General features: G+C 52.9%; 4 protein-coding genes across 8 annotated transcripts; 2 read left to right on the top strand and 2 right to left on the bottom strand.

Annotated features, from left to right (window-relative positions):
* The first annotated feature begins 429 nt into the window (after window positions 1-429).
* Window positions 430-3,485, top strand: TSPAN31 (tetraspanin 31). Of its 2 annotated transcripts, XM_086712963.1 has the most exons (6): window positions 449-944; window positions 1,444-1,611; window positions 1,891-1,971; window positions 2,286-2,417; window positions 2,733-2,846; window positions 2,959-3,485. In XM_086712963.1, exons 1-6 carry the CDS (start codon window positions 882-884, stop codon window positions 3,031-3,033), a joined length of 633 nt encoding a protein of 210 aa, XP_086569089.1. In that variant the 5' UTR covers window positions 449-881; the 3' UTR covers window positions 3,034-3,485. The 2 variants fall into 2 exon arrangements, with proteins under 2 accessions (XP_086569090.1, XP_086569089.1); XM_086712964.1 differs by lacking the exon at window positions 2,733-2,846 and having other exon boundaries at window positions 430-944.
* Window positions 3,486-3,683: 198 nt separating this feature from the next.
* Window positions 3,684-6,655, bottom strand: CDK4 (cyclin dependent kinase 4). 2 transcript variants are annotated; one of them, XM_086712957.1, is made up of 8 exons: window positions 6,467-6,655; window positions 5,781-6,017; window positions 5,487-5,622; window positions 5,190-5,369; window positions 4,958-5,067; window positions 4,652-4,702; window positions 4,380-4,515; window positions 3,684-4,109 (listed from the first exon to the last, which is right to left on the bottom strand). In XM_086712957.1, exons 2-8 carry the CDS (start codon window positions 5,996-5,998, stop codon window positions 4,017-4,019), a joined length of 924 nt encoding a protein of 307 aa, XP_086569083.1. In that variant the 5' UTR covers window positions 5,999-6,017; window positions 6,467-6,655; the 3' UTR covers window positions 3,684-4,016. The 2 variants fall into 2 exon arrangements, with proteins under 2 accessions (XP_086569083.1, XP_086569084.1); XM_086712958.1 differs by having other exon boundaries at window positions 5,202-5,369; window positions 6,467-6,652.
* A 2,563-nt stretch (window positions 6,656-9,218) lies between these two features.
* Window positions 9,219-14,609, top strand: MARCHF9 (membrane associated ring-CH-type finger 9). The gene is made up of 4 exons (XM_086712953.1): window positions 9,219-10,177; window positions 11,207-11,362; window positions 12,319-12,511; window positions 12,774-14,609. The coding sequence occupies exons 1-4, from the start codon at window positions 9,818-9,820 to the stop codon at window positions 13,106-13,108; spliced, it is 1,044 nt and encodes a 347-aa protein (XP_086569079.1). The 5' UTR covers window positions 9,219-9,817; the 3' UTR covers window positions 13,109-14,609.
* Window positions 14,610-16,534: 1,925 nt separating this feature from the next.
* CYP27B1 (cytochrome P450 family 27 subfamily B member 1) lies at window positions 16,535-22,204 on the bottom strand. Of its 3 annotated transcripts, XM_025926975.2 has the most exons (9): window positions 20,997-22,204; window positions 20,148-20,338; window positions 19,438-19,640; window positions 19,157-19,357; window positions 18,899-19,071; window positions 18,523-18,695; window positions 18,238-18,316; window positions 17,756-17,953; window positions 16,535-17,438 (listed from the first exon to the last, which is right to left on the bottom strand). In XM_025926975.2, the coding sequence occupies exons 1-9, from the start codon at window positions 21,189-21,191 to the stop codon at window positions 17,325-17,327; spliced, it is 1,527 nt and encodes a 508-aa protein (XP_025782760.1). In that variant the 5' UTR covers window positions 21,192-22,204; the 3' UTR covers window positions 16,535-17,324. The 3 variants fall into 3 exon arrangements, with proteins under 3 accessions (XP_025782760.1, XP_086569077.1, XP_086569078.1); XM_086712951.1 differs by having other exon boundaries at window positions 20,148-21,138; XM_086712952.1 differs by lacking the exon at window positions 18,238-18,316 and having other exon boundaries at window positions 17,313-17,438; window positions 20,148-21,138.
* Window positions 22,205-22,287: the final 83 nt, after the last annotated feature.

Raw genomic sequence — 22,287 nt, 5'->3', positions numbered from 1 at the left:
ATTCCAGACCCCTCCCTTTGGCTTTTTTTTTTTTTTTTTTTTTTTTTTTTTTTTTTTGCAAGCCATGGATCAGGCATGTGTTCTGAAGACACCGAGTACACTCATGTCTGCCCTTGTGGCTTTGTCACTTCAGAAATGTTCTGGCCCGAGGCGGCTGTTTTGCACACTGCATTTATAGCATATTCACACCCAGCTACGAGGGGATATGGAAGAGGATATGTGTACTAGTGGACACACCTGCAAACGCGTGACGATTTGCTGGATGTTGCTGTGCCGAACCCAGGGCTTCTGTGGCCGGGCTAAATAGCTTGATGTTTTGCTCCTCTGGGTGTTCTCGAGTGTGATGCAATAACAACCAACAATGGCGTCATCATGAGATCACTGCAGGACAAGGGGAAAGGGGCGGTGAAGGGCGCTCCCTCGAGGGGAGGAGCCCTTGGGCCCTGCCCTCCAAGCCGCACCTACTCGCTCTTCCACTGGGTTTCTCCTGGGCCTCCTTCCTCGCATTAGCCCTCTTCCAGCTGCGGCCACAGAAAGCTCCGCTTTCAATCCGGGGTTTTGAAGTTTAGGCTCTGGTCCCTATGAGAATCTATGGAAGCCCTACCCCCAGTTTTAAGTTTCAGCCAATAAAGAACCTAAAGGAGGGGCCGGCAGGCGGATTAGTGACGCAATGCAGACTGATTGGCATTCAGGCCATCGACGTCCTGGATTAGCCCCGAGTTTCTCCAATCCAGAGGCAGGGGTGGGCCGGTGCAGGCGCAGAGAATTGGGTTTGGCTGGACTCGATTTAAAGAGACAGAAGCTGTCGGGGTCCAAGAAGACGGTCCCCAAGACCCTCCCCCCAAGTCCTTGGGACCACTTGGGTCCCCAAAGCTGGGGAGATGGTTTGCGGTGGCTTTGCCTGCTCCAAGAATGCGCTGTGCGCGCTGAACGTGGTCTACATGGTGAGGTTTTGGAGGGGGGGGGTGGGGGGAGAAGCTTCAGGGCGGAAAGAGGAGTGGGAAGAATCTCTAGGGGACTTCCGGTGGGAAGAGGGGTGTACTGGGGGTTCCGGGAAAATTCCCGGGAACTTCCGGCGAAGAGGGAATTCCAGGGGACTTCCGTGGGAAGAGGGGAGACTTCCGGTGATCTGAGGGTTTGTGTGGAGGTGGGGGGAATGAACTGAAGGCTGTGGGTATAAAGGCCAATCCCTCCCTCCTGTGATTTTGTTTCTCTCAAAATAGAAGTAATGGATGAAACTACAGGTTCCTTTTTATATGCATAGACTCTCTGCCTGCTGCCCCCACCCCTGTCCCAGTCATTCTGATCTCCAGTGGGAGCATACACCTCCTCTCCTTCGTTCACGCAAGCCCAGTTCTTCTTTGTCCAAGACTCCCTTTAAGGCTTTTGGCTGTGCTGCACGCTAGAATTCTTTTGAGATGTAACGTGCTCTGTTTCCTGTAGCTGGTAGGCTTGTTGCTCATTGGAGTGGCTGCTTGGGGTAAGGGCCTGGGTCTGGTGTCCAGCATCCACATCATCGGAGGAGTCATTGCTGTGGGAGTCTTCCTTCTTCTCATCGCGGTGGCTGGACTGGTGGGTGCTGTCAACCACCACCAAGTACTGCTATTCTTTGTATCCTGACCTTAAGTGATGGGAGCACCCGGGCTTTGGGGAGGGCTGAATCTGCTAGGAGGAATGTTGGAAAGGGTAGACTTGAATGATCTTGGGGACGTGTCTCCTTGCCCTGCCTTATACCATACTTTATGAAACCAGACCTGATTTTATTGTTTTCAACTAACGTGGTTATAGTTCTGCGAACAGGTGAGATCAGATGGTTATTGTAGGTGCAACATAAAGGAATCTAGGCCTTTTTTTGTTTGTTTGTTTTTTTCCTGTAACTCTTCCTCTCAGTACATGATCATCCTCGGTTTGGTCTTCATCTTCCAGTTTGGGATCTCTTGCTCATGTCTTGCTATTAACCGAAGCAAACAGGTAAGTGGATGCCCTTTCAAGTACTTGCTTTTTTCCTCCCTCTCCCCTCTCCTCTCCCCCTCTCCCTTACTCCCCAACCCTAAGTCTGGACCTCTCAGTAGGCCCACTTCCAGACTCTTGAGCCATTTGCTTCCTCTGGGAAATCTGGCTAATTTTCCAGTATTTTCCAAAACCTGAGGTGGATTTTTATCATTTTCTGTATAATAAACCCTTATTTCTGAGGGATGTTGACTCCCTTTGCTGGAATAGGGAAATTGAGGTATTTGAGGTCAGGATGTAGGAGCATCCAATTTCCCTCTGCCTATATTCTCCAGACGGATGTCATCAATGCGTCTTGGTGGGTCATGAGCAACAAGACCCGGGATGAACTGGAAAGAAGTTTTGATTGTTGTGGCTTGTTCAACCTCACAACCCTGTATCAACAGGACTATGCTTTCTGCACTGCAGTGAGTTGTGCTGGGGGGAGGGGCGGTGTTGGTAGGAAAGCTGGTTAAGGACAATGCCCAAATTGGCAGATTTAAGAGTTTGAATGGGATTGTCTCTCTCTAGCAGCTCTCTTGCTGTGTGCTGGGGGGGAAGGGATGGATACAAAGGATAGAGAATTAGTCAAGTGAGATTTCAGTCTGTAGGAGAATAATCAGAAACTAGTAAAAATTTCTGGGGCCCTTCACCATTAGTGTTGGGATAGGGCAGCCTAGCAACTGTGCGTCCTACACACACACACACACACACACACACACACACACACGTTTTACCCTCAGATCTGCAAGAGCCGGAGCTCCACGTGCCAGATGTGTGGAGAAAAGTTTCTTAAGCATTCAGACGAAGCCCTGAAAATCCTGGGGGGTGTTGGACTCTTCTTTAGCTTTACAGAGGTAACATTCTCCATTTCTCTCTTATGTGTCTGTAAGTCTTTCTCTATACCTGTAGGTATTAGCTCCAGAGATTCAGAATTGGTGATAATCTCTTTCCCTTTGCTTTTTACAGATCCTTGGTGTTTGGCTAGCAATGCGATTTCGGAATCAGAAGGATCCTCGAGCTAACCCCAGTGCCTTTCTATGAGACTCTGGATCCTTCTGACTTCTCTCCTGCTCTCTGTTCTCCCTAAGCTTTTCCGCCCTTAGGGAAAACCTAGGGCCTATAGCCCTTTTTGAGAAAAAGGAAAGGCCCTTTGTCACATCCCCCAAAGATGACTGAACAGCCAGGCTGTGTGCCTTGACATGTTTAGGGGGAGCAAGATTATAAGGAATAAAGAGCAACTTCCTCTCTCTCTAAGTGGATATGGGAAGCTCCTAGGAGTGCATGAAATGGGATGGGGATTGGAGTCCTTCCTGGCTCTGTTTCCCCTCTTTTCCCTTCCACATGCTGGACCACCTCAACACATCTTGGCATGGCTGGCTCCAAGGGTAAATCAGGGACAGCCAGGAAAAACCATCAAGAACTCTTTCTTACAATAAGTAGGACCCAGTGTGGGGAATTCAGTGAATATAAAAATAAAAGCCATTTAAACTCCACATTCAAAGAAGCAACTTAAGTGCCTTTTTTTCTCTCTTGCCGGTTGGGCTCCACTGCCTACATAGGCTCTGTGACTGACCTGGGGAGAATCTTTCAAGATTCTATAGTGAAGTTCCATCTTCCAAATGGTTTTTCCAAATCCCCAAATGGCAAAGCCCATCAGAAGATGAAATATTTAAAAAAAAAAAAAGACCGTATTTCTTTGTTTTGTTTTGTTTTTCCTGTATAAAAAAAGATCCCAATATCAAGATAGGAAGGGGGAAAACAAGGAAGATACCCCTTGGTGTATGGAAATCGGGGGGGGGGGGGGGGAGGGGCAGGGGAAGGATAAGCTTCAAAAGGAGGGATGGGATGGGAGGGGAATGTCATTAAGGCAGCAAAATACTCTCTGGAGAGCTGGGAGGAGTTTCCACAGCCTCAGAGATGAAGCTGAGGTCGCCTTCTCAGTTGGAGGGCTCTCCACTTAAGTGTTCAAAGGAAGGGAGACGATGGCTTTTCTTCTCTTGGTCCTGTTGCAGCCACTCCACCGCTCACTCTGTGTTACCTTCTGCCTTTTGTAGATAAGAGTGCTGCAGGGCTCGGAAGGCAGAGATTCGCTTGTGTGGGTTAAAAGTCAGCATCTCCTGAGAAGTGGAGGCAAAAATCAAAAGACCGTGAAGACAAAAAAAAAAAAAAATGAAATAAAACAAAAAGACTTTTGCTCACCCCCAATAATACCTAGGATGGCGTATGTTCTACATCCCTCTTTTGGATGGCCTATTCACGGCAACATTAAAAACTAGCCCATCCTCCAACCAAGTCTTAGTCGCCATGACAGTTTAAGTCCCTTTTATACTGCTCTGTTTTCCTCCCCAACCTCCCCTTGTGCCCGTGCCCATGCGCAAGCCCAGTACCAGCAGCAGCTGTGCTCCAGACTCCTCCAACTCAGGTACCACTGACTGCACTGGACGGGGTCCTCTGGGGGAAAAGGCTCCTCGGGGCAGAGACACATCTCGGGGCCAGTCATCCTCTGGGGGCAGCCCGATCAGGCTATGGGGAGCAGGAGAACTCTGGTCAAGAGGGTCCTTCTCCAGCCTCCATTTCCAGGGACAGAGCCAGTTGCCATCCAGGGCTTAGCAGAAAGATTCAGAATGGAAAATTCTTTTCCCCCATGCTGGTCACTTACTCAAAGATTTTGCCTAACTGGTCAGCTTCAGAGTTTCCACAGAAGAGAGGCCTAAGGTGAGAAAGGACACAGGGAGCAGTCATTTTCAAAGATCTGGTAGTGGAATAATTATTGCTAGTGGCTCAAAACAGAGGGTATAGAGAATATGGGGCTATGAAGTTCCTAATTCCAGGCCGTTTGAGAGTTCCTGGTTAGGGACAAAATGGTCAAGAGTACTTAAGTGAAACAATGGGCAGGGAGTGGATGCAGTTTATGACTAAGAGATTTGGGAAACTCAAGATAGTTCAGGATACTTGGGTCTCATACTTGCGACGAAACATCTCTGCGAAGATACAGCCAACGCTCCACATGTCCACAGGTGTTGCGTACGTAGACTGCAGAAGAACTTCCGGAGCACGGTACCAGAGTGTAACAACCTAATGGGAATAAGAAAAGCGGATGAGGATTGTATGGGTTACCATGAACCACAACTGGTTAATTACAGTCACAAAACACATGACTTCTCAATTGCTATGGTCAGCCACTCCCCTACCCCCACCTTTCTACTGACCACAGGTGTAAGTGCCATCTGATAGCTGTAGATTCTGGCCAGGCCAAAGTCAGCCAGCTTGACTGTCCCACCACTTGTCACCAGAATGTTCTCTGGCTTCAAATCTCGATGAACAATGCAGTTGGCATGGAGGAAATCTAGGCCTCTTAGAAACTGGCGCATCAGATCCTAGTTTGGAAGGGGGAAACACACAGGAACTGGAAACTAGACACCATACCTGAAATCACAACAGGTTCTACCACAAAGGTCTCGATGTACCTCTCAGTGTCTACCCACCCTACCCACCTTGATAGTCTCCACTGGCAAGCCTGGTGGGGGTGCCTTGTCCAGATATGTCCTTAGGTCTTGGTCCACATGCTCAAACACCAGGGTCACTTTGGTCTCTCGGTCAGTTCGGGCAGTGGCACAAACATCCATCAGCCTGGCCAGAACAAATGGTCACTCACTGATCGATCCCTTTGTACCCAATGGCCTCCCCTATTTCCTCAGGGTCCCCACTTCCCTTCTGACCATCACTCCCCACCTTTAGGTTACCTTTTCCCCTTTACTACCCACTCCCAACCCTCCACCTCTTCTTACCGGACAACATTGGGATGTTCAAAAGCCTCCAGCCGCCTCAATAAGGCCACCTCACGAACTGTGCTGATGGGAAGGCCCCCGCTAGCACCTCCTCCGTTAGGGACTCTCACACTCTTGAGGGCCACAAAGTGGCCACTGTGGGGATCACGGGCCTTGTACACGGTTCCATAAGCACCAACACCAATCTCGGCCACTGGCTCATATCGAGGAGTAGCCATTCTCAGATCAGAGGAGACCCTACAATCACAGAGACTCCTGCCACTGAAAATCCCTTCCAAAGTTCAGATGGTGTAAGCCTGCAGCAATAAAGTGACTCCCACAAAAGACATTACAAAGACACCACATCAGCATCCCGTCCCTTCCCCAATCTTCCACGAGGCTGGCCTCTCAGGTAACACAATGACCCTAACTCCAACCCCTCCAGCCACGTGAAGCCCTAAAATAGAAAATTCCTCTTCCTTTGGGACAGACCATCGCGCCCCGCACAAGGTTGATCTCACACGACACACCCCCTGCGTCGAAGATCCGACATCCAGTCCCTAAAATGACACCTCCATATGACCACAAAGGAACAAATTACACCCTGCCCCACTTCCCGCCCTCGAGCCATCCTTCCATAACTTGCTCGGGTAGGAAGCCGTGCAGGACGAAAATGGTCCCCATTCCTGGGAAGGGTCTATACTTACCTCACTCCGTGCCGGGAGCTGCGGGGGCGGCCCGTTATCGGGGCCCCGGAGCCAGATCCTGAGGCGCCATACACTCGAGCTCTGTCCGGTGCAGCTGGACGCTACGGGCCCGACCATAGACACAGCCCGCAAGCTAGAGCGGCCCCCTTACCCCCACCCTCACCATGTGACCAGCTGCCAAAGAGGCGCGCGGAAACTGGAGGGGCGGGGCGAACGCCGGACGTTCGGGGCACGTACGAGACACTCATGCGCAGAGGAGCAGCCAGGAGAGGCTTTGACCGGGAAGGGGGCGGGGAGGAGAAAGGGGCGGAGGAGCAATGGCAGCCACGTGATCTGTTGCTATCACACGTGACCGCTTGACTTAGCTCTGAGGAGCAGAGGTGTGGTTACGCGGCAGGGCACGTGACTGACTGCCAGACCCTGGCGGGGGGGAGGGTGAGAGGAAGACAAGAGAGGGTGGAGTCCAATGCGGTGCCATGGCAACCTGGGCCACCCAGCTCCCAACTCAGGGCTGCAGGCCGAGCCTGAGCACTTCTCCAGTCTCACTGCACATCTCACTATATGGTGGTCTGGCGGGGAGGGGGCGAGACGTGGCGCGGTCGCCTTTCTGCTTTGAAGCCAACGTAAAACATACTCCCATTTGCGGCTTTGTTTCATTCATTCACTCATTCAACAAATTTTTACTGAGTGCTTGCTTCCTGTGTGTGTATGCAGGGTTTTTGTTTGTGTGTGGGTTTTTTTGGTGTCTCAGTCACTAGCCCTTTAAAGTAATGATGAGGCTGTCTGTAAAGATGTAGCCAACAGTGTGGTCGTATAAAACAGAGTAGACAATACCCATCCGAGGGCAAAACTAGGGTTAAATAATTGATGGAAGACAGATTAATGCAGTGATCCAACAGGAAGAGTGGCAAGGTAATGCCCTCCTCTCCTCCCAACTTCTACCCTTTCTTGGAAGTGTTAAAATTGGGAGTGCTTTCTGGCAGATAAGTTATCAATGAGCAAGAGACAGGAATGTTTAACCTTTAAGGTTCTTTCTAGCACTAAGATGCTAGGATATATATGTGTTTGTATATGTGTATACATATGTATACATTTTATACATTTTATATAGATACAGCAGTGGGCATGTGTGAAGGAGTCACCACTACCACCACCTTAGACCACTGCATTGCATGAGAATGATTTGTGCTTGTCTACAAACCTTGTGACTCCTTGTTTGGGGTCATTCTGCTTCTCTCTTTTCCCCAATGCAAGTTTTCTTAGCCCTTGCTCCCACCCAGAACACAGACTTTTCCAAATGGCCTCTATTCGCAGACACCTAGGTAGACAACAGACAGGTTTCTCTGACTTTCTTTGTCTTACTGGCTCTAACTTCCTTATTTATCTCCTAACTCTTCAGGGGAATGGGAATAAGGAGGGAAGGGATCAGTGTCTCATTTGTGAGAAATTGTCTAAAATCTGAAACCATTTTATAACTCTGTTTGCCACTCTTTCCATCTTAACTTCTATTCTCCTCAACCATCCTGCAGAGGATGTAAGAGTTCAGGCTTGAGATGAATATAAACTATGCTCCAGGGCAAAATGGAATACAGGTCAGTACAGATTCCCCCTCTTTGCATTCTGGTAGTTGTAGCTCTGGGCCCTTGCTGGCAAGGGCAGCTGGGACACAGGAAAGAAAGTCCTCAAGGTCTGAATTGGGTAAGGGGCTTCGGAGGGGAATGTTTTATTGGCTACCTTGCCGGGACTGGTTGGTTCATAAACCTTCTGGCAGACAAAGTGTCTCTGAGTGTGTAGAATTTCTTTCCTACGCCGGCAGGGTCCACTTCAGCTTCACCTTCCACAGCTTACTGTCTTTAGAATAGAAGTCATCCTCTAGGTTGCCTTGGGTTCCAGCCCCCTTTCTGATTCATGCATTCATCCATGCAAAGCATTTGAATGCTTCATAAAAGCATTACTCTCCTTAATCACTTCTATTGAGGAGACTTAGTTTGGCAGTCTGTCTCTGGTTCCATACCCTCTCTTCTCCTGTTAATTACTCTTTTGCTAATTAATTTTTTTTCCAGTGCGTTTGACCCAATGGGCTCCCCTGGAATCCCTTTTCCCTCAGCGTTGGAGAGGGGAGATGTAAGTGTAAAGCAGAAATGATGTGATGAGAGGGTAGAACTGGTTCTCAGGGTCAAGGCCTCCATAAAAGCAAAAGCAAAGAGGTGTGTGTGTGTGTGTGTGTGTGTGTGTGTGTGTGTGTGTTTGTGTGTGTGTGCGCGCGCGCCTGTGCTTGTAGTATTCACTTCAGTGTAGTGTTGTGGGGCAGGAGAGTACCAGGAAAGACACTTTAATCCCTTTAGTACTCTTGTCTCTCTTCCTCACTCACCTCCTCACACGTTACAATTACACACTTCTGTTTCTCATACCATCCAAATGCATCTCTTACTAATATGTTTTCCACTGCCCCACACCATGCACACTCCCGTCTTTTGTGTAAAAGTGTTTATTGCTTGAGTCCATCTCTTGTTCACCTTCCTCACACCTCAGACACTTGCATAGCTCTTTCTTTGCACACTCCTATCTTGCACAAGCTTCTCCCTCCCGGGTGCACCTGCGTCTTTGACCACTCACCTTGCTTCCTCGCTCGCTCACCAGCACCCGACCCCCATTAACACACCTATTCTCCTACCCGTGTGCACACTCCCCTTCCTTGGCCACTCCCCTCCCTCCACCCTCCCCCGGGCTCGCACACTCGCCCCCCGCCTCTGGGGACACCTGCTCGTGCGGGGCAGGGCGGGGATGCGCAGCCGCGGCCACTTCTCTCCCGCTCCCCGCCCCGCCCCTCCCTCCATCCCTCACCGGCTCCCCGGCTCCCGCCCCGCCCGCCCCGCCCGCCCGCCGCTCCGGGGGGGTCTCCGCCGCCGCCGCCGCCGGAAGGAGCCGCCATTTGCCACCGCCGAGCGCACGGGCCGAGCCGAGCCGGAGCCGGGAACCCGAGCGGGGCTGGAGCCAGCTGGACGGCGATGGGGGGCGGCCCCGCCGCAGGAGGCCCGGGGCGCGTAACCCCGGGAGCCCGGCCCGCTCCAGACCCGGACCCGCGGGGCGCGGCACCTTGAGCCCCCCTCCCCGCCCCCTGCCCCGGCCATGGCTGCCCGCCCCGCCGCCCCCGGGCCGCCAGCCCTCTCGGCCCCGAAAGCCCCGGAACCCCGGCTGTGGCAGCAGTGAACTGTGCTCTCAGGCCCCGAAGACCCCGGCCCGGCTCGGCTCTCCTGCGCGCGCCCCCTTCCCGGCCTTGTCCTCTCCCTTCCCCCCGCCGCCCGAGAGACCCCCTTGCACGCCGCCTCCCGCCCCCCCGGCGCCCGGACGATGCTCAAGTCTCGGCTCCGCATGTTCCTGAACGAGCTGAAGCTGCTGGTGCTGACGGGCGGGGGGCGGCCCCGGGCCGAGCCGCAGCCCCGGGGGGGCGGGGGAGGCGGCTGCGGCTGGGCGCCCTTCGCCGGCTGCTCGACCCGGGACGGCGACGGCGACGAAGAGGAGTACTACGGGTCGGAGCCGCGGGCCCGGGGCCTGGCCGGCGACAAGGAGCCGCGGGCCGGACCCCCGCCGCCGCCCGCGCCGCCGCCGCCGCCGCCCCCGGGCGCGCTGGACGCCCTGTCGCTCAGCAGCAGCCTGGACAGCGGGCTCCGAACCCCCCAGTGCCGAATCTGCTTCCAGGGCCCGGAGCAGGTCAGGCCTGGGCACCCGGCCGGGCGGGAGGGGTGGGGGCGCGTACCTGGGGCGCCCGGGCGGACCACGAACAGGGGGCGGGGCCTGAGGTGGCTGGGCGGGACCCAGGACCCAGAGTGGGTACTGGGTGAGGTTGGGGGGCTGACTGGAGAGGCCCCGAGCGCACGTTTGGGGTGGAGGGGGGTCAGAGGCTCCCGGGAAAGGGTGGGGCTTTCTCATGGGAGGACTCAAAATCCCTCACACCCACTAACAGGGACAGCCTTTCTGTCCCACTTCTCTCACCCCAGGGTCTCTGTAGGCCGAGGGGCCTATTCTCGGAGGTTGGCAGAGTGCTTCTATTCCCCCCTTGAAGGGAGGGACCCAGCCGGTGCCCTTGCCTCATTCAATATTTCTCTCCGTGGGGCACTTTTCTTCTTCCCATTCCATAACTTTCCATCTCATTCCAAAGAGTACTCTTTGTTCAAATGCTATGGACAAAGTTGTCCTGGGATGGTGCGGGGGCGGGGGGGGGGGTGTACCTTTGTTATGAGAAATGATTCCTTGATTCAGGGGGAACATATTCCCACTCCCAGGAACTCTCCCCCTTTTGATACTTGGAAACTGAAGACGATAACTCATCCCAGTCTGTACCACATCTGTGAAACACTTTACAGCGAAGGGATGGAGGAGGAAGGCATGGATCAGAAGCTCTGACCCTCCTGCCTCTCTGGAACCTAAGGGGTAGCTTTCCATCTGGGAAGCCTTAATAAAGAGCACCCTCCCCAAATTTTAGGAAAGGAGAAAACTCAGTCCTCTCCTAGCCCCATTTCGGTTCGTTCTTCATCTATTTGGGCAGGGAAGTTTACCCTGAGCTCTAACTTTTTTCTTTTTTCTCGGAGGCCTCAGCCTTCTTGCCCTGTTTTGGGTGAGAGGCCTGAATTTTTTTAAGGTTGGAGAATGACTGACCTGGAGAGGTTTCCCTCTCTTGGATTGGAGAGGAGTGGGGTCGGGTGGAGACAGCTGACCGGACCCTCCTCACTCTTCCTCCAGGGGGAGCTCCTGAGCCCCTGCCGCTGCGACGGCTCAGTGCGCTGCACACACCAGCCCTGCCTCATTCGCTGGATCAGTGAGAGGGGCTCCTGGAGCTGTGAGCTCTGCTACTTCAAGTACCAGGTCCTGGCAATCAGCACCAAGAACCCACTGCAGGTGAGATGCTAGGAAGGAACTTCCAGAGGGGGCAAGGGCTTTCAGCAGCAGAATTAGGGACTCTCCAGGGAGCCTATTTTAACCGCTTACTTTTTCCTCAAAGCACCCCTACCCACCATTACCATAATCTCCCGTCTGTCTGTAAGTCCTTCCTTCATTTATTCACATTTATCGGGAACCATGTGTATTCCAGGCACTGTCCTAGGCACTGGGACAACGAAAAGGCAAAAGACGATAATGCCGAAGGTGATGATGGTAGCAGACGTGTAGTGTGTTCTATGTGTCACACTGTTGGTGTGTAGCAACTCATTTAATCTTCATAATAATCCTATTAGTTATCTGCCATTATTATCCCCATTTTATTTTATCTTTTTATTATTTAAAAAAGTTCGTTTTAGCGTTTGTTCATTTTTGAGAGAAAGAGAGACAGAGCACCAGCAGGGAGGGGGAGAGAGAGAGAGAGAGAGGGAGACACAGAATCCGAAGCAGGCTCCAGGCTCTGAGCTGTCAGTACAGAGCATGACGTGGGGCTCGAACTCACCAACCGTGAGATCATGACCTGAGCTGAAGTTGGATGCTTAACCGACTGAGCCACCCAGGCGCCCCTTACTTTCCCCATTTTAGAGATGAGAACACTGATGCACAGAGATATTTAAAAACTTGCCCAAAGTTACTCAGCCAGTAAGAGATGGAGTTAGGATTTGGAATTCAAACCTAAATGGTCTGGGTTCAGAGCACTTGCCTGATCCTGTCTTTCTAACATAAGGCAGACAAGTGGTCTCAGACGGTGTGAAAAGTATCCCATACGAGGTTTGATCAGGACACACAGGAGACAGATTGTTAATCCTGCCTGAAGGGTTTCAGGAAGGCTCTGGAGCGTCTTCCTCTTCAGGGCCACTCACCACCTGGCCCTCTTTTTCTTTCTGTGACTTTTTGGAGCCCTTTTTCCCACACAGTGGCAAGCCATCTCCCTGACGGTCATCGAGAAGGTCCAGATTGCAGCCATAGTTCTGGGCTCTCTCTTCCTCGTTGCCAGCATCTCCTGGCTCATCTGGTCCTCACTCAGCCCTTCAGCCAAGTGGCAACGGCAAGATCTGCTCTTTCAGATCTGCTACGGCATGTATGGCTTCATGGATGTCGTCTGCATAGGTGAGGGCACCCCTCTCCCCCTTACCTACTCAGTGGTTTCCTCCAACTCACACACTTAACTTTCCCTGCCCATTCCCTTAGCTCCATAGCCACAATTTTCTACCACTGGGAGCCTTTAGGGCTATCTTGGTGCCCCTCCCTTCCCTGCCTCTTCAGGTCTTTTGCATACCCTATCTCCTCACTCTGGCCTATATTTGCTTAAGTACCCCTGGCCTAGGTCTGGGCAGCCGGTGACCCTGGATCTCTTCTCCCTTTCGCTCAGGCCTCATCGTGCATGAAGGCTCCTCTGTCTACCGCATCTTCAAGCGCTGGCAGGCAGTGAACCAGCAGTGGAAGGTCCTGAATTATGACAAGACCAAGGACATAGGAGGAGACACAGGGGGAGGGACGGCAGGGAAGCCGGGCCCCAGGACCTCAAGGACGGGCCCCCCCTCTGGGGCCACCAGCCGCCCCCCGGCTGCCCAGCGCATGCGGACGCTCTTGCCTCAGCGCTGTGGTTACACAATCCTGCACCTCCTTGGACAGCTGCGGCCGCCAGATGCCCGTTCCAGTTCCCATTCTGGCCGAGAGGTTGTCATGAGGGTCACCACGGTCTGAAATTGAACTCCAGGAGCGGGGATCTTGCATCAGTGCATCGGCCAGAGATAAGCTGTCATGGCTGCTGGAGGTACCACCTGGACAAGGTGCTTGGGGTGCACTGCCCCCACCACTGAGGATCTCTGTGGGCAGCCTCAAGCTGGAGACATTGTCTGGCCTCTACTGCCCATTGGGTAGAGACACCTGGATGACATTCCAGCCCCCACTGATAGTTCCTCACGCTTATCCTGGGGCAACCAGTGGGCAGGTGGGAAGAGCATCTTTTCTTCCCTAGAGAACCGTCCTTACCTCAGCTCCTAGGGCCTCCAGCCCCCCCAGCTCCACCATAGTGACTTGGTGAAGGGGGACCAATGCCAGAAGAAAGGGGTTGTAGACGCCCCATTCCCCACCCCATGGCCACAGGGCAGCTGGCAATAAGACTAGTATACATTGACCTCCCGTTCCCTGCATGAGGGCGGGAGGGACCTCCCCCTGCTCCACCCCCCATTGCATGGGGGGAGGGCATAAAGAATCATTTATATGCACGTGGAGACTCCTTTCTCATCTGGGGCTTTTCTGGAGGGTTGGGAGGTGTGGGGAGGTTTCTCTGCAGAGGTTGTGAATCCCCAGTGCAGCAGTGGGTTCTGAGTTGGAGCTGTAACTCCCACTTGTTGGTGAATAATTCACATTGGCTGCTAGGTGGCAGTGCTCAGAGGGACCTAAGGGGTGGGCCTGCCACCTGCAAGTTGTATGATCCAGAAAAAAAATCTCTCCGCCGTGGTTTTCCTGTCTACCTCATAGGGTTGGAATGAGGATAAATGAGGGACAGGTTGAATGCCATCACAAAGAAAATTAGTGATGGCATAAAAAGATTTCTAGACTAGCTGATGGTCCATTTATTTCAAATAGTAGCTGGTTAACAAATTCCAAAATGTGTTTTTTCATCTGGGGTTGCACAGAGCCTTGGAAATACATGTTGAGTGTCATAATAGATACGGAAATATGAGGGGAAATAGATACACAAGTGTGAAGGATGGTGGTTATTTGCAAGAATGAGAGCTCCCCAACCCCCTAAACATTGGGGACTGGGGAAGGATGGAGCTGTCCTTCTTCTTCTGGGGATCTTGTGGGTTCTATTGGTCCTTCCCAGGTAATGTGCTCACCCAGAGAAGTGGCATGAAATGAATTTGGACTCATTTGGAGTGAGACAGACAGAATGTCCCAATGTTATGAATCTCCAACCCCAGCTTAAGCTATTCCTATGGAAGTTCAGGGTCACAGGTCTGATCCCGTGCCCCAGCTAGTGGTATTAACTGGAAGGTATTGCGTTTGGAGGCAGCAGCATAGAGAGCTGTTGTTTATAGAGAAAAGGTTTGGGAAGGACTGGTTAAAATGTGGGTCAGCCTGAGGCCTCCTCCCTTTCTCCTGAGGCCTTGGGGCTGTGTATTATATGAATGATGGTGTCTTTTAAGTGAACTATTCATCAGCAATTAAAATAATTACTTCATACATTGTTAAGTCAGATCCAGACGCCTTTCCTATTATTGGTCCTTTCCTCAGGAAGATTCTGTTTTGCCTCCTCCCTGGGGATGTTTTTTGGGGAAATGCTTCTCTACTAAAGGTCTACTAAAGGTCACATCCTTGCCTTGGAAATGGTCTTCTCCATCCTTCTGTAAAAGGGGGGTGGGGGGGGGGTGTTGACTGCTGTCCATGGTGCTGGCACCCAGACTCTCCTGGGAATGGAGGAACTGAAGCTAAAGGCAGGTTTGAGTCATCTGGAAGTACTGGAGTATATCTCTTCTAACAAAAGAGAGGGAGAGAGATCAAAGAGAGGGGACAGAGGCCGATTTTTCCAGTGGGAAATTGTTTGCCTAGAGAGATAACCCTCCACATTCTTCACCTGGGAAGACAGAAGGGTCAGACTTTGCTGATTTGCTATTCACAAAATAGCTGGTAGGGACCAGAAGGAAGACAGCAAATCAGAGTGACTACTGGTACCTATCCTGGCAAATATGACAGGTAGGTATGACATAGGTGGGGTTTCTTGTGCCAAACCTGGGCTGTTCATGGTGATGGCCCTCCTTGGAAACTTAGACACACCAAAGAACATATACACACAAATGCACTCTCTCCAGTTTCACTCTGGGTCCTAAAATTAGGTCAGTTGAGACAGTATGTTTCCCTCCCTTTCAGTACCATTGGAGGTCTTGCTTGGTATGGGGGTTGGGACCAGCAACCAGTATGGTCCTCTCTCCTTCCTTTTTTCCAACTTAAAGAGACTCTAGTCTAGGAAAGGGGTCATGGGACTGCTGCCCTCAAGTGAGCAGTCCTACTTGCCCAATGAGGAGTGTGGGTGTACAGAGTTCTCATCACTGATTCCAGGCAGGGGACAGGGTGTGAGAGGAAGCTGGGCTTTATTCTCCCTCAAAGCTCAGATCTGCTAAAAATCAGGTCACTTAGGTTCAAGTTAAGCTTAGTGATAGAGGAGTGGGGGTGGAGATGGAGAATACAATAGAGAGTTGAGAGGAGGGGCAGTAAAGGCACACAAACCTTAGTCTCTGCACAGTGCCTTGGGTATATTGTGCCCCTCTGTAGATCTTACAAAAATGGATACCCCCAGAAGGCCCAGTAGCAGACAATGTCTGTGGTCAGGTAGCCATGTCTAGGGCAGGGGGCCGATGTGGTAGGGGAGGAGGAGGAGGAAGTGTGAAGTGAAATCTCCATCTCTATCCAGCTAATCGGAATGGAGAGGAGCAGGAATAAGGGGGGCAAGTCTTGACATGGGGAGGGGAATCTAGGCTACAGAGGGGCTGCTGGGAGTGTGCTGAGAGATTTATTTGTATGGAAGATGAGTTAATCTGTATACATCACAAGGGGAGAACTGTGCCCAGCCTCTGGGGGGGCCAGAGAATGCTGATTCAGGGAAACAGAGGCTCCTTCTGCCCACCCCCCTTCTGCCTCAGTGCCCCAGGGCTTCTGGCCACCCCCACACTCAGGTTTCATCCTGTCTGAATTCACTTCTGTGCATGTATCCCTGTCTTTCTCTGAAGGAAATTAGCTTGGAGCAACTTTTCCAGAGAGGGCAGACATCCTCCAGTCCTGGCAGTCCAGGTTCCAAAAGTACTTCCACCAGAGTCAGTTGCCTCTGGCCATCTCTGCAAATCCTGTGCTCCCCAACCCACTTTTATAGCCTAGCCCTTGCAGGTACTTTTCACCACCACCACCCCCTTAAATCTCTTCTAGGGAGCCAGACTTAGCTATTCCCTGTACAGACAGAAACGTGTTGGGTTTGTGATGCAAACCACTCTCCCAGGTATCTAGACCTCCCATTGTTATGGAGGTCACTCCCAGGACCAGAGAAATCAAAGTAGGGGATTTGGTTGAGGGCCTTGCCTCTAGGACTTGTAGGAAGTAGAAGTGGAAGAGAAGTAAATCAAAAGTCAAGGATGAAACATTCGATTCTTTTATTTCAAAACTATGAATATTAAAAAATTCCACATATGATAGGAAGGTGTAGGCAGGTACAGGCCCAAAGACGTCTCTGTCTGGGAACTAAATGGTGGGACAAGCCAACTCCTAATAGTGATTAGAGAGTCAAGGAGAGTTTTAAAACATCATAAACCAGGTGAGGGCACACTCTCCTTGGTAGGGGCAAGATGAGGAAGGAAGAGAGTAGACAGAGCCTGATAAGCTGCTTATCCCTTCTGCCACATGGTCCAGATTCAATCTGAGAACCTGTATGGAGTCACCCAATCAGGGATAGGCCTTGGCAGGGGATATAAAGACTGAATAAGGTCTCATTCTTCCTCTCAAAGAGCTCACATGCAAGGAGCCAGGTGCAGACCAGATGCACAATCACTTAGCTCACGTGGTGATAAGTGCTTAGCCAGCAGCTCCTAAACACTGTAGCAGCCCCAAAAGGGCAGTGGTTGAGTCCTTCCCCAGGCCACCCAACATTATTAGTTAAAATTTGAGTTGGCCCTTGAAGGGTACCTATGATATGACCAGAAGAAAGGATGAGCAGACACAAGGATCATGGTTTTCTCAGGGCCTGATGGGTGAGGCCAATGCCTACTTCACACCTTGGTCAGGGCTGCCTCAAACAGTTTGCTATGATCCCTTTAACCAGTCTGGTCAGATAGACAGGTTTCAGGGGGAATACATATCTCTTGGTCTTGTGCCTGATAGATCCCTGCAATGAGAGAAAGCGTGATGATGACAGCCTCCATCCACAGGACTATCTGTCCACAAACTGTAGGTTAATGCTCCTCTCCGGTACCAGGACAGTCCGGGTCATGGGTCTGACTGGGGCAGCACCGGGCTCAGGCTGCACCTCAAAGTGGGTCAAGATCTGGAAAGGGGAGGAAGAAGGCTATCACTATGGGAGGGGTCTACAATGGTGGGTTTGATTGGTAAAGGGCATTATTAGTGTTAGGTTGGTCGATGTTGAAATGGCACCTGTGGTCAGTAGAGAATTTCTTGGTTAATGAGGGTAAGGGATTATGGCAGGGAAAAAGATAGTCTAAATACCGTTGCTCACCTTCTAGACCTATAACAGGATTGCGATATTTCGGAGGATTAGGTTTACCAAATCATATATTTTCCTATGCTTGTCAGAAGAGTTCATGGCTTTAGAGGGTTAGAGTCTCTCATGTCTAGATCACTCACCTGAGCCAAAGCCATTTGCAGTTCAAGCTCTGCGAGGCGTCTCCCCATGCAGCTGCGTTTGCCAAAGCCAAAGGGAAGAGATGCGAATGGGTGGGGGGCTGGACCTTCCCCCAGCCAGCGAGCTGGACGAAAAGAATTTGGCTCTGGGAACTGGGCAGGATCCCTTGAAGTGGCATAATGACACAGTGTGACCAGCGTCTGGTGGGAAAGGAACATAAACTTGTCAGTTTGGGCCCATGAATGCAGGGAGGGACATGGAAAAGAGGATACATGGATTGGAGCAAAGGCAGGCTCTGGTTGGTTATGGTGAAGTTTTTTGGGGCTACTTTTGGAATGATTTCTCCACTGTCCCATTTTATCCTAGAGAGGGGCATTCAGGCCAAAGGGAGGGTGAAGGGCTTATGTGGAATGTTTGAGAAGAGGATGGGGCCCAAGAGAGTGAGGGGATGGCTTAGCAAAAGGGATCCATAGGCTCTACTCACATTTTTGGGGATAATATAGTCACCCACACAAATGTCTTTGTCTGGGACACGGGAATTTCCAGGTACCACAGGGTATAGTCTGGATTGCAGAGCCAGAGGGAAACAGCAAGGTGAGGCCAGGACTTGTAGCCTCCCTCTCATCCCTCAGCCCACAACGTCCAAACCCATTCTTGGCCAGGAGTAGAGCACCATTTTCCTCTGCTCTCTCTCCCTACTCCCACTCACTATCTGCTTCCCCAGGCCTTCCCAGCATTTTCTCTAGCTCCTCCTCTCCTGTTCCCTCACCTTAGCACTTCCTTGACCACCGCCTTCAGCAGGGGCAGCTGGGATAGAGCAGTAGCTGAAGGATGGGCATTGGAGCCAGGGCCCAGGGCAGCTGTGATCTCAGAGTAGAGTGCTGTCTGGACTTCCGGGTGCCGAGAGAGTTCATATAGAGCCCAGGAGAGTGTATTGGATACCTGAGAGGACAGGTGAGAGCATCAGAGGCGTTAAGAGTGGAGACCCAGTGAAGAGGGCAAAATATGAGGTAGTCTGGAGCTCAGGAGGTGTTAAGCCAAGCTGGCCTAAAGGGCCATAGTGGATCCCCTGCAGCAGCAGGGTGGCCCCTGAAACTGGAGAGGATAAGCTCTGGAAGGGCTCCCAACAGGGAGGAGAACCTCACTGTGTCCACTCCGGCCAGTAGCAGCTCTGTCACATTGCCCAGGATGGACGGGGCAGGCAACTCTTCCCGGAACAGGAAGTAGGTCAGGTGTGCCCCAGATCCCACGTCCTCCTCAGGCGTTCCCTTGCTCCTCAAGGCTACCTCGGCCTCTCGCCGCTCCACGTGCTGCTGGGCTGTGTGGGGAGAAGGTACAGGGATGCCTCACCATCCCCGAACAGCTTTATGTTCCCCTATCCTCACTTCATTTCCATGCCTTACCAAATGCAAACATGTGGTCCCAGTCTCGGCAGAGGCGGCCCCAGGGTCCGGGCACGAGGCGGTGAAGCCAGCTAGGCATCGCCATGGTCAGCAGCGTGGACACAAATACCGATCCCACCGCGCGGATGAAGGTCTCTGTGTCTGGAGGCACTTCGGCCTCCAGGCAGCCCAGGCGTGAACCCAGGAGCACGGCGGCTATCCCTGGGCGCGAGGGGGCGCTGTCAGGGCACTGAGAAACCCAGGCGGGTGCCTCCTACACTTGCCCGTGCCTTGGGACTCACCTTCTAGTCCAAACTTGTAAAACTCTCCTGCTACATCCCGAACCAGAGCGGGCGGCCCAGCGCCGCGTCCCCGCTGGCGCCGAAGACGCCGCACAAGGTCATGGACCACGTCGTCTAGGGTTCCGGCGTAGCGGGCGGCAGCTTGAGGCCGGAGGAGCAGCGGGGCCAGGAGGCTGCGGAGCCTCTGCCATTCTTCGCCTTCCCTACGGGTGTGCAGAGAGGGGGCGCATCAGAGCGGATGGGGGTGTGTGTGGGTGGCTGGACGGAGCTGGCTGCAGCGAAGATGGAGCGTGTTCGGCCGGGGTGGCCAGAAAGAGACTGCCGCCGCTCCCCTGGGGTACCAAAACCTGCCCCTGCCTGTGCCCGCTTTCCATTCCCCTACTTCGTTACTCATTTCCTGCCCCGGAGGGGCCTGGGTTCCTGGGTAACTTGAGTCACAGAATCTGACATTCCACCTAGGTCCTGGTACCTTCGCCCCTTCGGCGGATTCCCAGGATTTTGGCTTCAAAAGACAAAGAGATGGGCGGTGGGGCAAGGGCGGGGCTTTACCTGAGCTTGAGCGAAAATGGCAGGGGTGGGAAGCCCCATTTACCAGAAGGTTGAGGGAAAAGGCCGACCTCCCTCCACACCCCGAGACAGACTGTCTCCAGACCAGCCACAGGAGAGGGGCGCAGCAGGACGTTTGGGCTTTGAGGCCAGAGAGGACTCACGCGGTGAGCAGTCCGCAAGCCCGCTGGCGGCGGCGACGGTGCTCTGCCCAGGGTGAGAAGCTGCAGCGCTCGGGCCGGGGACCCTCCTGTCGCAAGAGCTGCTCGATGAGTGTAGGGGCCGCCACGTACACAGTGCGCACCTTCCCGAAGCTGGCCAACCACACGGGACCGAAGCGCGCGACGCCCTGCACCTGGGAGAAGGGGAGGCGGACACTGGAGAAGTGGGCCGCCGGCATCCAGCTCGGTCCGTACCAACTCCAAGGGTGTTCGCTGGGCTGTGCAAGGGGGAGCTTCAGTCTCTTCACGAGCTCCCAGCTGGTATGTAGCCCTGACGCTTCAAACCTCTCCTCCTTCTCTTTTCCTCGCTTCACATCCCTAGGAAGTTTGAGTGTGATGGGCAAGACGGAGGAACTTTGCACAAAGCGGACGGACATTCAGGTTCTCTCTTAGGTCGCCCGGGGTAAACCGAGGCGGAGAGATCCCAAAGGTTCCTCACGTGGACTATCTCGGGACGAGCCCCCAGCGACTGAATAGGAGCGCCTGTAGCTTTAAGCTGGAAACGCGGCTAAGGTACTGTGCGTTTCTGCCTCCTGAGCACTTGTTCTGGGCTTAACTCGGCCCCAACTTCTACAGAGCAAGAAGGCGCTTTTTGAGCGCACTCTTCTGCTGGGTATAGGGATGGACTCCGAGTAGGTCGAGCCACTGCCGGCAGCCCCAATTTCTCTATAGTTCATGGGCATCCGTTCTCACTGGTCCTCTTCCTACTTTCTGCACTAGTCTGTCCTTTCTAGCGTTGTCAAAGCCAATTTCTCCAGCATTAATTTCCAGGAACGACGTCCCCCCCTCTACCTGCAGCTCGTGTAGCCGCGACAGACCTCCCTTGCAGAAAAGTTCAGCAAGGAAGACGGGCGTGGATGGGCCTGGGATGTCCGCCAAGCTCCTGGGCGCGGAGTCGGAGCCTCTGGAACCCAGTGAGGCGCTCAGCTTGGGAGCACGGTGGACGCGATGAAACATTCTGGAGGCGAGCTTGAGAGTCTGGGTCATGGTCTAGTTCAGGGAGCCCGTGAAAGAGAGCACTTTTCCCAAGCACCTAGCTTTCTTGTTTGAACCCCTATTTAAGCTTTGGGAGGGATAGTGGTGACGCCCCCTCTTCAAGCTCCTCAACCAATCTCCTCCCGAGTGGTCAAGCTGGGGATTGGGGATTAATACCCAGGAACAGTAGGCGGGGCTGGAGTTGCCTGGCAGCTCTCTTGGGTCTCATGTTGCAATGACCCTCTTGGGAGGTGAGGCCTGCCTTAGTTTCCCCTTCTGGGCTGGTGCCCCAACCCAGCAGCCTGAAGATCTCTTCCTGGGAAAGGCTATTTGGTGAGGTTTAGGATACCGAGGTACAGGGTCAGCCCCTAGTATCCCCACTTCCCCAGGGAGCCAGGCCCCCTTGGGCCCATCCTCAGGAATTCCCCATCCTCCAGCTCCTTCCGGACTACTGTAGCTGTCTCCATAGTCTTGGCTTCTGGGGCTGCACCTTCTCTGGATATAAGCAGAACTTTCCCACACTACCACATCTCTCCCTCCCCCCTCCCATACCTGACTCTGGGCAGAGGGTGGGTGAGTTAATGGGTTAAAGTGGCTCCAGGAGCCTTCATCTTTGTTCCTCAGGAGGAAGGGGGTGGTGTTTTAGGTCAACAAACTCCGTCCTTCCAGCCATGGGAGTCTGGGGCTTGACGAGCAGAAACAAAGGAACTTTTGCAAGTTAGAAAACTTCAGAGATTTCTCTGGGCTCCTGGATGGAGCAAGGGCTAAGTGTTTGCTCTGAACCTCCAGCTGACTCAGTCCTCTTTGGGGGGGATTTCTAGTCAGCAGCTGATTTTCACTTTTAGCCTCAGAAGCCAGCATAGTTTAGTTCTCTGCTCCTCACTCCCCCACCCTGCCTCTACTGGGATCTGTGCCAGTCAGTTGGCTCTGAAGTTCTGGAACCGAAGGTCAACATGAAAAAGGAGAGGGTCTCTGTGCCCCCCGCCCTGACTCTCCTGAGACAGCAACAATAAAGGCAGCAGATTCCTCGGGTCAAGTCTCAGGCAGGGAGAGGATGGGGGAATGGGAGAAGGCACGTGACACACGCTCTGGTCTTTCCTGAGAAATA

The sequence above is a fragment of the Puma concolor genome, chromosome B4 (assembly GCF_028749965.1).
Source record: "Puma concolor isolate L17-30 chromosome B4, mPumCon1.1.hap2, whole genome shotgun sequence".
In the NCBI taxonomy this organism is placed as follows: Eukaryota; Metazoa; Chordata; class Mammalia; order Carnivora; family Felidae; genus Puma; species Puma concolor.
This window is presented reverse-complemented; position numbering and strand designations above follow the sequence as displayed.